This window comes from Myotis lucifugus, unplaced genomic scaffold (assembly GCF_000147115.1).
Source record: "Myotis lucifugus unplaced genomic scaffold, Myoluc2.0 scaffold_119, whole genome shotgun sequence".
Lineage (NCBI taxonomy): Eukaryota > Metazoa > Chordata > Mammalia > Chiroptera > Vespertilionidae > Myotis > Myotis lucifugus.
Window position 1 is genome coordinate 2,942,749 of NW_005871167.1, and position 13,988 is coordinate 2,956,736.

Consider the following 13,988-nt stretch of genomic DNA (forward strand, 5'->3'; position numbering starts at 1 on the left):
TCCCTCCTTCCTTCCTTCCTTCCTTCCTTCCTTCCTTCCTTCCTTCCCTCCTTCCCTCCTTCCCTCCTTCCCTCCTTCCTTTTTTCCCCCTTTTAATATATTTATATAGATTTCAGAGAGGAAGGGGGAGGGAGAGAGAGAGAGAGAGAAACATCAGTGATGAGAGAGAATCATTGATTGGCCACCTCCTGCACATCCCCTATCAGGGATCAAGCCAGCAACCCAGACTTGTGCCCTTGATTGGAAATGAACCCGAGACCCTTCAGTTCGCAGGCCGATGCTCTATCCACTGAGCCAAACCAGCCAAGGCTCTTTCTTTTTTATTTTATTTATTTATCTATTTTTTTAAATATATATTTTATTGATTTTTTACAGAGAGGAAGGGAGAGGGATAGAGAGTTAGAAACATCGATGAGAGAGAAACACCGATCAGCTGCCTCTTGCACATCCCCCACTGGCGATGTGCCCGCAACCAAGGTACATGCCCTTGACCGGAATCGAACCCGGGACCCTTGAGTCCGCAGGCCGATGCTCTATCCACTGAGCCAAACTGGTCAGGGCGGCTCTTTCTTTTTTAAATATATTTTTATTGATTTCAGAGATAGGAAGGGAGAGGGAGAGAGAAACATCAATGGTGAGAGAGAATCATTGGTCAGCTGCCTCCTGCACACCCCCTAGTGGGGATGGAGCCTGCAACCTGGGCCTGTGCCCTGGCCAGGCCAGTAATCAAACCCTGACCTCCTGGTTCATGGGTTGATGCTCAACCACTGAGCCACACTGGCTGGGCAGAGACCCAATTTCTTTATTGATGCATAGCAGGTTTAGGTTTGCTGCCTTTTTTTTTTTTTTTAATTTTTTATTGCTTTCAGAGAGGAAGGAAGAGGGAGAGATAGAAACATAAATGATGAGAGAGAACCATTGATCGGCTGCCTCCTGCACACCCCCTATTGGGGATCAAATCTGCAACCTGGGCATGTGCCCTTGACCAGAATTGAACCCGGGACCCCTCAGTCTGCAGGCCAACTCTGTCCACTGAGCCAAACCAGTTAGGGCTTTGCTGCTTATTTTAGAGTGAAGATGGGGAAATAAGTCAATCCTAAAAACTTTTCCCCCTTAAATCAACAAAATACAAATTGCTTTTATTTTTTGAAATTTCAGTTAAGCCCAGCCAGTGTGGCTCAGTGGTTGAGTGTCGATCCATGAACCCGGAGATCAGGGTTTGATCCCCAGTAGGGGCATGCAGGAGGCAGCTAATCGATGTTTCTCATCAATGTTTCTATCTCTCCTCCATTCTTCTCTCTCTAAAATCAGTATTTTAAAAAATTGTAGTTAAAATTGATGAAAGTAGAGCTAATTATGGTATTTAGCCTGGAAAACCTTATAGCTATCATGCCATATTCTATACAGGGTTAATATTTCATGCTCAGAATTATATTAAATTCACATATTACCTAATGGTGTCTAATTTGCATCATCTAGCATATTCAGGAACATAACTCTAGCAAACCTTGGGCAGTAGTCATATATACTCTTAGCCAGTTTATTCATTTTTTTTAAAGTTTTGCTTCTGTGTTTTTCCTTTTTGTTTGTCTTTATTGATGAAAGTATTAAAGATGTCCCCTTCCCCCCCATTAACCCGCTTCTTTCTGACCCCCCCCCAACTTCTGGTTTGTTATAAAAAGAGGTTATTTAAAACATCACCTAGATCAGCTTATTGCCTCATCTTAGGAGTTTGATGAATCTTTCTACCTGAATTCTTCTGCCCCCCCCCCTTTTTTTAAATATTTTATTGATTTTTACAGAGAGGAAGGGAGAGGGATAGAGAGTTAGAAACATCGATGAGAGAGAAACATTGATCAGCTGCCTCCTGCACACCTCCTACTGGGGATGTGCCCGCAACCAAGGTACATGCCCTTGACCGGGATCAAACCTGGGACCCTTGAATCCGCAGGCCAACGCTCTGTCCACTGAGCCAAACTGGTTATGGCTCTTCTGCCCTTTTTAAAAAAAAACATAGTAATCCAAGGAGCTGCTTTTTCAGTATCAAGACAGATCATGTCTCACATATCAAATTAGAATGCACTACTAGTACATCATAAGTATCTGATTGTCTTGTCAGACTACCAATAATTCTGGCTTCTGCTTCCTATCTTTCTCTTCTCTTTGCTCTATCAAAGAAAGATTTATTCTGATCAAGGGCTTCACTAGGAGCATATCTCATATTCAGGAGAGAATGAAAAGCTTTTTTAACTACTGCGTCCCAGTGCGCCACTGTACTTTACAAATATAAATATCCAGCTGTATCCTTTACATGTAAGCCACAAACCAGAACGTTATGAACCATAGTAGATATAACAGAGTAGTTAAGAATTTTCCGTTATCCTATTCTTATTCCTCGACTCTGATTCTGAGCTGTTGTCACGTTGGTATGGGTTTCCCATGGAGAATAAGTTGCTTGCTGGATGATTTGAATTTTGCCTTTATGGTCACCTTTCCTGAAATGTATTCTCCTTTTCAAATCCCTTTACTAAGGTAACAATATTATCTTCTTCCGATATCGAGGACTCTGGATAGGATAACGTGGAAATTGTTTAACTTGAGCCCAGCTGGTGTGGCTCAGTGGTTGAGTGTTGACCTATGAACCCAGGAGGTCATGGTTTGATTTCCCATTCCGGGCACATGCCTGGGTTTCAGGCTAGATCCCTTGTAAGGGGGTGTGCGGGAGGCAGCCATCCGATCAATGATTCTCTCTCATCATTGATGTTTCTATCTCTCTCCCCACCTCTCTTTCTCTCTGAAATCAATAAAAAATATTTAAAAATTGTTTAACTCGACTATAATAATAAAACAAAGGATATATATCAAATATGCTTTTCAGCCAATACCCCCATTTCTGTGGCTTCCTATAAAAAAGGTGGCTTTGAGCCAGGCTGGCGTGGCTCAGTGATTGAGCATCAACCCTGAACCAGGAGGTCAGGGGGTTCGATTTCTGGTCAGGGCACATGCCCAGGTTGCAGACTCGATCCCCAGTATGGGGTGTGCAGGAGGCAGTGGATCAATGATTCTCTCTCATCATTAATGTTTCTATCTCTCCCTCTCCTTTTCTCTCTCTGAAATCAATTTTAAAAAATCAATAAAAATATACTAAAAAAAAAAAATAAGATGGCTTTGAGAACCTGTGGGACTCTGGCCTTGCTTTGAAGGGAAAAAAACCAAAAGGATGGAGAATGTTAAATGTTATAATAGGGGGCTAATATCTAACATAGAAGGGTAACTTGGACTGGGACTGAAGAGGGTAGGGCTAGCCTGGCCAGTGTGGCTCAGTGGTTGAGTATTGACCTGTGAACTGGAGGTCACTGTTCAGTTCCCAGTCAGGGCACATGCTGGGTTTGTGGGCTCCATCCCCAGTGGGGGACATGCGGGAGGCAGCTGATCGGTGATTCTCTCATCATTGATGTTTCTTTCTCTCCCTCCTCCCTTCCTCTCTGAAATCTATAAAAAATGTATATATTTTAAAAAGGATAGGGCTAACACAGGGGAAAGACTCCTGCAGGCTTGTGTCTTTGTTTTTCTCACTAACTCTTTTTATCTCTACAAGGCTGACTTAAAAAGACTATTTCTGTATGGTCAATGTCCAGGTTAGGAGTATGTTTTTTCCTCTTTTACCTTTAGTCTCTACCTTCCCCCTAGTACTTAGGTAGGAGAAGGGTAAGTAGATAGAAGTAATGATGGCAGTCCCTTTAGAGAATTTAAAGTGACATAACTTTGTTTAACCACCAGTGTTTTTCCCCCCCTCTCTCTCCCCTCCTACAGAAATGGAGGCCAACGACCATTTTAACTTTACTGGCCTTCCCCCTGCACCTGCTGCCTCAGGACTGAAACCCTCCCCCTCCTCAGGGGAGGGCCTCTACACTAACGGGTCTCCCATGAACTTCCCCCAGCAAGGGAAAAGTGAGTGTGAGGGCCACATGGCCTGGAATGGGAATGGGCATCGTTCCTTTAGAGCAGGTTAATGGGACAAGATTTGGATCCCCTCTGGGCTGGCTACCTCAGCTCTGTGCCAGGGGGAGAGGGAGGGAGGGAGGGAATCCTCAGAACTCCAGCTGCTGGAGGGAAATCAAGCTTCTAAGGACAAGTTCTAGGGGGTAATGGAAGCAATACTTTTAGTCTTGACTAAAGGTTGGAAGAGATTGAAAAAGATACTGGCTTTTTCATCTTAGCCTGCTCTTCCCTGTTCTCTGGCTATGCCAGAGAGTGGCGAGGTGGCTAAGGCTTCTGATAATCAGGTGGGACCCATGAGAGAGGTGAGGGGTCTGCTTTCTGAGAAGCTGTATTTAGAGGTTGGAGAAGCCACCCTGAGGATGGGGTGGGGGATAAGGGTGGGGTTGAAGGTTGGTATGGGTTTCCCTTTTAATTTGTTCAACAGAAAAGAGGGCAGAATGCTTGTGCTACCTCCTGTCCTTGAGGATGGAAGATGGAGAGTTTTAATGCTTACTTATCTAGTTCCCCAGAGAGAAACATCTAATTCCAGCTGAACTTGTTATTGCCAGGATCAGGCCTTTTCCTGGATTTGGCTTATCATTTGCTCTGAACCATGGCTCTGCCAAGTACCTCTCTATAATCTTGCCTGGGTTTCAGGTACTTTATGCTTCGAAGCAGAGAGAAGCCCAATGCTTCACTTCTTCCTTACAGCAAAAAAATACTACCTTAGGCGTATACTTCCCACCCATCCCTCCTACCCTCCATAAGGTTGTAGGTAGATAGAAGTTTCTTTATTTCACTGGAGGACCCCTTTGCCCCAGCTTCCTTACATCTTGGTTCCTTTTTATTTGATTGAGTGTAGAGGTTGCCATTGGTGTTGAGAATTGAAATCTGCAGTACCGGTCATGCAGAGATCTCCCCACCCCACCCCAGTACTTATGGGGAGGGGCCAATCCAAGTCTTCTGAGCTGGGATCTTGCTGCTGTGGTGACTGCAAATTCTATTCTTAGCCCAGCACGAAGTGCTGTATCTGCATGTGCCAGGGAGGTGAAGGCTGTCCCTTCTGGTCCCACTGTAGGGCCAAATAGGCACTGGGGAAAAGAGGGGCCAGGAGAATTCAGTCATGCCACTCTAGGGGAAAATTCCTTTAGGGAGTGAGGATGGGAAAGAATGCAAGTCACTGTAGGGAATCTGCAAATAGCTTCATTTAAACAAAATAAAAAGCCCTGAGCGTCAGTAGCAGCCAGCTCTCTGCTGTTCACTCCTGTGGTAGACCAGGAGAGCTCCCCAGCCCCCTACTCAGTAGCCTCAGCAGCAGTTGCTAAGCTTATATACAGGAGCATCTGTGTTGGGTGTTCCCTGGAGACCAAAAAGACATAAATATAGCAGAGGGGGAATCCCCTCCCCTTCACCTTCCCTTTTTCTAGTCAGTGTTATTCTTTTGGTTAGAGTTGGTAGAGTTACTCGCACACATATCTGTAACTGACCCTTTTCCCTCCTTTTCTGCCAGGTTTGAATGGGGATGTGAATGTTAATGGCTTATCTACTGTATCTCACACTACTACTTCAGGGATTTTGAACTCTGCTCCCCACTCCTCCAGCACCTCACACCTCCATCACCCCAACGTGGCCTACGACTGTCTCTGGAACTACTCACAGTACCCACCCGCCAATCCTGGCAGCAACCTCAAGGACCCACCCCTTCTCTCCCAGTTCTCGGGGGGACAATACCCACTCAATGGCATCCTTGGAGGCAGCCGACAACCTTCATCCCCAAGTCACAACACTAACCTTCGGGCTGGGAGCCAAGAGTTCTGGGCCAACGGTACCCAGAGTCCCATGGGGCTTAACTTCGACTCACAGGAACTGTATGATTCCTTTCCTGACCAGAATTTTGAGGTGATGCCCAATGGACCCCCTAGTTTTTTCACCTCCCCACAGACTTCTCCCATGTTGGGCTCCAGCATCCAGACTTTTGCGCCCTCCCAGGAGGTAGGCAGTGGTATTCATCCTGATGAGGCAGAAAAGGAGCTGACTTCAGTTGTGGCAGAGAATGGCACTGGCTTGGTAGGCAGCCTGGAGCTGGAAGAAGAGCAGCCAGGTATAACTGTGGGCCTGGGAGCTTGGTTGGGAATAGGAAAATGGGGCTATGGGGGCAGTGGCTTTTTGAGGTGAGGAAAACTTGTCTTTCCAGCTCTCTGCAGTGGAGGCTGATTTGCATGTTGGTGGTTAGCAGAGCCAAGTGGCTGGTGTTTTTGTGGCAGCAGCACCAGCTCGTGAGTGGGAGTGCAAATTATTTCAAGCTCATGCAGAGCTGCTGGCCTGAAGAGGGCAGGTGGGCGAGCCTGAAACAGCCCCAACAGACACTGTATCAGGGCTTCTTTCAAAATATAGGAAGGGGTTTGCCATTAGCAGGGAGCATTGAGGTCAATTTGACTTGACTATGGCACAGCTAGACTGGCTGCTAAAGTGGCCTGAGCCCTAGTAATTGGCATTTGAAGGAGGGAAGGAAGCCGGCAGAGCATACCATTGCTTGTCTGCTCACAGTTTCCTTCTTTTTTTGTTGTTGGTACATGTGATCTTCCCTCTCAACTTTGCCCTCTAAATAGATAAATGCTTAGTTTGCTATTGATTCCAAGAATAAGGGCGAGCACCCTGTGAAATCACAGGATGTTGTATCTGTTAACCACCTGTTCCCACTGAATGGGGGAAATAGCTGCCAACACGATGGGAGTCTTGTCTCAGACCCCATTCCTGCTATAGGATTTTAATAGTACTCAGTAAGTATTCTGCTTACTGAGAATATCTTGATATGAAAGGTATCCGACATAGAACTCGCACCTATAAATGTTGAAAGAATGAACATCCCTCTAGTGAAGATGGACTGCTTGCTATAGCTAAAGGAACCAGGTGAAGGCACTATTTTTCCTTTTGCTCTTTCCTGGTATTTCCTAGAATTGAAGATGTGTGGCTACAATGGCTCCATCCCTTCTGTGGAATCATTACACCAAGAAGTCTCAGTCTTGGTCCCTGACCCCACAGTGAGCTGCTTAGATGATCCTTCACATCTTCCTGATCAACTGGAAGACACTCCAATCCTCAGTGAAGTCTCTCTGGAGCCCTTTAACACCCTGGCACCAGGTAGGCTTGGGAGCTGGCTCTCTTCAACTTAACCATGCAGAAGGATAGCCAGCTTCTGTCACCTGGAATAGATAGTAAACCAGGGAAAGGATTTGGGAATCTGGGGCATTGAGACCTCCAGATACTCCTGTGGCAGACCACGGTCTCATGCCGCTAGCCTGACTCGGCCAACTGCACTCTGAGCTGAATTGGTTCATTTCCCAGGTTCTCTCCCAATGTTCCTTTTGGCCATGAGCCCTGGGCTTTAATAATTCACTGGATAGAGACTTATTACCACACAGTTGGGCTGTTTGGGTTCCTACTAAGTAGAAAGACATTTGCCAGTGAACAATTACCTTTTGCCCCACTGAAATACAAGAAAGGCCTATTTTGTGATAGATGATAGAATTTTTTGCGTTGGTCTGTGGGTTGTTATAGGGCCCATGCTTTTCCCTTCATTTCCACTTCAAGCTTTTATGATCCCTATAGCCTGGTGACTTTACTCTTTCATAAAAGAGGGCTACAAAATTTCCCTAATTTATTATTAGAACCTTTACACTGTGGGGACTAGAATTAGATATATTTAGACAAGTATTTCTTAAATCTTGCTTTCTGATTTTTTCGCCCCCTGAAGAGCCAGTAAGTGGAGGACTCTATGGTATAGATGATACGGAGCTGATGGATGCAGAGGACAAGCTGCCTCTTGAGGACAGCCCTGTGATCTCTGCCCTTGATTGTCCTTCCCTCAATAATGCCACTCACTTCAGTCTTCTGGCAGATGACAGTCAAACTTCAGCCTCTATTTTTGCCAGCCCCACCTCTCCACCCGTCCTTGGGGAGTCTGTCCTACAAGGTAAGTGAGGAGAGGTAGGACAAAGAAAGTCTTGCTTGACCTGGGAAAAAGTGAGAGCACGCTGTTGTTCCATAGTTAGGCCTTAGGGGTGGGATATCTGTGAAAGCATCTTGCTGGGATCTGAGGGGGCTTTGGGATAGTGTGTGGTGGGAATTAAAAGGCACAAGCTGCTCCACTCTCACTGCCCTGTGCCCAAAAGGACGTGTGAGGTTTGGAGTTTGCAGGAAAAAGGAGGCCAGAGGCCTTACTGGCTCCAGGTAAAAGGTAATTGTTCACACAGTGACAGCAGCAGCAGCTTTGCCCTTTAACCTTCATGAATGGGGAGGACAGCCAGAGGCTAATTCTCTTTTACCAACTCTCGGGACAAGTCCTTGAAGTAGCCCTGTTTATCTTAGTCCAGGTTTGACTGAGTAGATTCTCTTGTTTTATATGACACCATTTTTCCTTTACCCATCCTGTCCCTTCGGATTCTAGATAACGGCTTTGACCTGAATAATGGTAGTGATGCAGAACAAGAAATGGAGACTCAGGTGGCTTCAGACTTCCCACCACCTCTGACCCAGCCAGCCCCTGACCATTCATCCACTATTCAGCTACATCCAACAACCTCACCAGCAGTCTCACCAACAGCCTCCCCAGCAATCTCCCTGGCAGTTTGTCCAACAGCTTCCCCAGAGATCTCTCCAGAAGTCTCCCCAGCAGCCTCCCCGGAAATCTCCCCAGCAGCCTTCCCAACAGTCTCTCCAGCTTCCTCACCAGCCTTCCCACCAATCTCCTCAGAAGTTTCCTTGCCGGCCTCACCAGTGACCCCCCCGAAAGCATCCACCGAAGCTTCCCCTGCAGCTGTCTTCCCAACAGCCTCCCCAGCAAATAAGGATGTCAGCAGCTTCCCTGAAACCACCGCTGACTTGGAAGAGGTCACTGGAGAAGGAGTCCCTACTTCTGGTGGTGGTGAGTGTCCAGATTCTGTTCCATCCCTAGCTGGTTCCAGGAAAAGTTTCTGTTCATGGGGTATTCAGCCCTTCCCTGCTGTCCTGTTGTTTCGTTATTTTGCTGAATTCTTATTTCAGTATCCCCTATTTTTCTCCCAAGGTGATGTTCTAAGGAGACGAATTGCTACTCCAGAAGAAGTTCGTCTTCCCCTCCAACATGGGTAAATGCTCTAGTTTGCTACATGCGTTGACTTTGACAAATTTAATGAATGACTCTAGGAAGAAGGGAAGGGAGCTCCTCATCCTGGATGGGGAGGAATGGGCTAGACAAGAGTGGATTAAAGTACAGTTATCTACAATGATAACGTTTCTCATGAGCTTCCTAGGCTTTCCTTCCTCTCTCAGGGTCTGCCTCTCCTCATCTATTCTTTCCTCATCTTATGGCCACTCAGTTTTTTACTCAGAGGGCTATTATAATTTCCAAACCCAGGTGGTGACCCTAGGGCTCAGATATTCAAATTAGCTGACTTGTCCTATATGCTGAGAATGGCTAGCAGTGAATGATGTGTGGCTTAGTCCCAATGAATTGGCTTTTTAAAAAAATGTTCTTCAGAGAGGTAAGGGCAAGAATAGTACGTGACCAAAATAAACAAGTCAGTTGACACCAAGGGCCTTGTAAGAATCAGTGCCTTCCTGATCTTTTCCACCCCTGCCCCTCTAGGCTACTCGTGGTCAGCAAGTCTGAGTTTTGCTTAAAGTTTTGAGAGAAAGATAAGGCTTAGGCTTAGAATAATCTGTTGCTCAGAACACAGAGTTCTTTACTAAACCATGGCCTTCGGAGTCATTTCACGGAGTCAGCAGTGAGTTTACTCTTCCTCTTGCCTCCCCTATCCTCTGTAGTTTCTGCCTTTATTCCCTTAGGTCTTTACCCTCTTTATTGGAAACCCAGTAATTTCCCTGAATGGCATCAGTGATGGGGGGGTTTCTGGCTGCTTGTATCACTGGCTTTGTAAAAGGAGGAGTGGAGGCCTTTCTGGGCTTGTACAGTTTGGCCTACTTCTTTCCCCTGAGGCCCTGAGGGGTTAGTAGCACTCAGGCCTGCCATCTAGCCAAGCTTGTATCTCAGGCTGTGTTTGCATCTACATGAAGTTCTAGTGAGAGAGAAGTGGGGAGGATCATTGCTCAGTGGGCTTGACTCCTGGGTGGCTTGAGAGTGGATAGGGGTGTGACCTGGCGGCAGGGCCCGTGTGCTTCTCTGGCAGGTGGCGGAGAGAGGTGCGAATCAAGAAGGGCAGCCACAGATGGCAGGGGGAGACCTGGTATTATGGCCCCTGTGGGAAGAGGATGAAACAGTTCCCGGAAGTGATCAAGGTAATGTAGCTTTCATGGGCTTTTAAGGGAAGTACAGATTCCTTTCTTAGGTCCAGTGGCAACAGGCTGCTATTGTCTGCTTTGGGGACTGTTCCTTTGCTATTGCTGGCCAAAAATTTTGGTAGGGCTATGATTTCATTAATGCCATTTTTCTTTGTTTTTTTATTTGTTTTTTTAAACTATATTTTTATTGCTTTTAGAGAGGGGGAGAGAGAGAGAGAGAAACATCAGTGATGAGAGAGAATCATTGATCGGCTGCCTCCTGCACACCCCACACTGGGGATCAAGCCTGCAACCCTGCAACCCGGGCATGTGCCCTGACCGGGAATCAAATCATGACCTCCTGGTTCATAGGTTGACGCTCAACCCCTGAGCCACGCTGGCTGGGCATTGATGCCACTTTATCTCTTCCTTTTAGTACCTGAACCGCAACGTGGTACACAGTGTCCGCCGTGAGCACTTCAGCTTCAGTCCCCGTATGCCTGTTGGAGATTTCTTTGAAGAGAGAGACACACCGGAGGTACAGACCCAAGGGTTAAATATACTTTTGTCCCTGAGAAAGGGTTGGTAGATAAGCTGCAGCTTTCTTTTTGTGGGGTTTGGAGGTTCTGGGGCATTGAATGGTTCACAGTGCCAGGAGGCTTGCACTGACTCCCTCCCATTGTAACAGTGTTCCTTATTCTCTTAGGGCTTGCGGTGGATACAACTGTCAGCAGAGGAGATCCCATCTAGGATTCAGGCAATTACTGGGAAACGGGGCCGACCTCGAAACACTGAGAATGCCAAGACCAAGGAAGTTCCCAAGGTGAAACGGGGCCGAGGTCGGCCACCCAAGGTCAAAATCACTGAGCTAGTGAATAAGACAGACAACCGCCCCACAAAGAAACTGGAGGCCCAAGGTACAGTGCTGTTCCTCTTTTTTCTCTTCCAATTACAGTTGACAATCTATATTTTTAATATATTTTTATTGATTTCAGAGAGGAATGGAGAGGGAGAGATAGAAACATCAATGATGAAAGAGAATCATTGATTGGCTGCTTCCTGCACACCCCACACTGGGGATAGAGCCCACAACCCCGGCATGTGCCCTTGACCGGAAATCGAACCCAGGACCCTTCACTCTGCAGGCCAGTGCTCTATCCACTGAGCCAAACCAGCTAGGGCTCAATATTGTTTTTGTTAAGTTTCAAGTGTCCAGCATAGTGGTTAGACAATTATAATTTATGAAATGATTCTCCCGATAATCCTAGTACCCACCTGGCATTGTACATAGTTACTACAATGTTATTGACTGTATTCCCCATGCCAGTGATTTTCAAACTTTTTCATCTCTTGGCACACATAAACTAATTACTAAAAGTCTGTGACACACCAAAAAATATATTTTTTGCTGATCAGATGAAAAAATAGGTGTAATTTTGATTCATTCACATCAGACTGCTATTGTTGTATTGGCTGTTGTCATTTTTTAATTTGACAATCTCAGGGGAAAGAGGTCAGTGCCCCTGATTAAATAGTCAGGTATTGCATGTTTTAAAATTTCTTACAGCACACCAGTTGAAAATAGCTGCTCTTTGCTATACTTTACGTCCAAGTAAATATTTGGTAACTGTTAGAGGTGTTTCTTACTTTGAGTTTCTGCTTGCTCTATGAGGTTTCTGAAATCTTGATGAATTGCTAATGGCTGAGTTTCCCAACATGACTAACATTGTCGGACAGAATGCATCTGAATCCCCCTCCTCTTCCCTGGAAAGCAGCATCAGGGTCCCAGCTCTTTTGTACTTTTTTAATGGCTAGTTTCTTCTTGAGTTGCTCTTACCTAGTGGAGCCTTGTGCAGTCCCCATATGTTATGAGAGAAGAGGGCTTTCATGTCCTTTTTACCATCTTTTCAGCTTCTTATTTATCTTACTGGTTTGGGTTATATACTCTTACTTCACTCATTGCCGCCATCATGGAGGTTCAGAATTCATATCTGAATCCAAAAGATAATTGGCACTGTTTTAGTGGGATAGACAGGTAGAAAATGTCTAATATTTTAATAAATATTAACATTTACCCTGATATAGTATGAAAAATTTGAAAAAAATTGGAGTCTTCTGACTCCTAATTCAAAGTTCCAGCTCTGCCAGTTTTTGACTGTGTGACCTAGAGCCAGTCACTTATATTTTAATAGAAGCCTATAGTGGTTCATCTGCAGATAGTATCTGTCTAACCTACAGGATTGTTGTACAGATGTGGCAGTGTTTCTATGCCAGAATAGGATAGGTACTATCATATCAGAAACATTCATTCTAAAACACTCTGTTGTTTGCAGAATCACATTTAATATTCAGTTTTCCAAAGGGGAAGAAATTCAGATCTTTCTATGGAGCAAGACATAGGAACTGAGCATAAACAACAGCTCTGTCAGTATTAATCTGATTGCACTGAGATGTCCATTACTCGGGCCCTTCTTTCCTGGTTAATCATTACTTCCAAGTCTGGAGACCACTGTCTTTTCCTGGCAATTTGATTTTCTGTTTCCATTCTCCGCTCTAAAATCATAGTCTGTGAGTTGCTGCCATTGTCAAATAGTATGGGAGATGGTTAGGCTACGAGGCTACTCTGCCATCGTGGCCTTTAGGACCCCTTCTTAAGCAATGCAGTCTCTTCTGGAGGCTGGTGTTTCTGGGCCAAAGATACCATTTGAGTTCTTTGTTCTACTCCCATAGCAGGTTCCTCTTCTACATTGGCCCTCCAATCCCAACATTTTATTTTGTATACTTAAAAAAACAACAACAAAAAGCCCTTACCGGTGTGCCTCAGTTGGTTGGTGCATTTTTCATGCACCAAAAGATTGCCGGTTCAATTCCCGCTCGGCACATGCCTGTGTTGTGGGCTCCATCCCCAGTAGGGGTGCGCAGGAGGCAGCCGATCAATGCTTTGCTCTCATGTCAATGTCCCCCCCCCCTCATTCTCCTCTCTCCCTTCCTCTCTCTCTAAAAATAAATTTTTAAATCTCTTAAAAATAAAGAAATAAATAAAATATATCTTTAAAAAAAAAACACTTCTAGATTCTCCAGGGAGTTGCTTGGGAAGCCAGCTTTGTGATATGCATATATTGCTCTGAATGCTGGAGATTGGTTTGCCTGCTTTACGCTTTATTTTTCTGTCTGTGCTCACAGAAACACTGAATGAGGACGATAAAGCAAAGATGAATAAAATCAAGAAGAAGATGAAACAGAAGGTACAACGTGGAGAGTGTCAGACTACTACCCAAGGGCAGGTGAGGGACATCAGAGATTACACAGTGGGTTAACATTTCCTGTTAACCAGTTATTTCCTACATCTGGCAACCTCCATGTAGCCAGCACACCTTGATTATGTGGAATTTTGAGGGGCTTGACTTAGAGAATTGGGCTTGTTCAAGATGAATGTGGGCATCTCCAGGGTGAGAGAAAGAACCCATTTCCAACCCCTTATCCCGTCTCTCACCTCTCCGCCCCAACATCCTTGTCCTTTCGAAATCAGAGCGCAGGACAGATGTGTTCCAATTTGAAGAGAAATGACTTTCTATCAAGGTTTACATGTCAGAATAAATCGCAATCAAGATACCATTATTCTTCCATCTTAAGGCCTCTAAATTTAATGTTAAGTTAGATGCGCGTACCTTCACAATGTACCTTTGGCATACATCATGGTAGATGTGTAAGTCTCTTGTAGGATCGACTTGAAGAGAGAGAATTGAGTA

At 45.3% G+C, this 13,988-nt stretch overlaps 1 protein-coding gene across 1 annotated transcript in view; it reads left to right on the forward strand.

The window, feature by feature from the left end:
• The first annotated feature begins 3,813 nt into the window (after positions 1–3,813).
• Positions 3,814–13,988, forward strand: part of BAZ2A (bromodomain adjacent to zinc finger domain 2A) — a 20,947-nt gene continuing 10,772 nt past the window's right edge. Inside the window, 10 exon segments of the mRNA XM_023758029.1 lie at positions 3,814–3,951; positions 5,492–6,082; positions 6,937–7,122; positions 7,736–7,954; positions 8,429–8,905; positions 9,047–9,107; positions 10,149–10,257; positions 10,676–10,777; positions 10,946–11,156; positions 13,423–13,547. Of these exon segments, the coding sequence (XP_023613797.1) occupies positions 3,816–3,951; positions 5,492–6,082; positions 6,937–7,122; positions 7,736–7,954; positions 8,429–8,905; positions 9,047–9,107; positions 10,149–10,257; positions 10,676–10,777; positions 10,946–11,156; positions 13,423–13,547 (2,217 nt within the window). The 5' untranslated portion in view covers positions 3,814–3,815.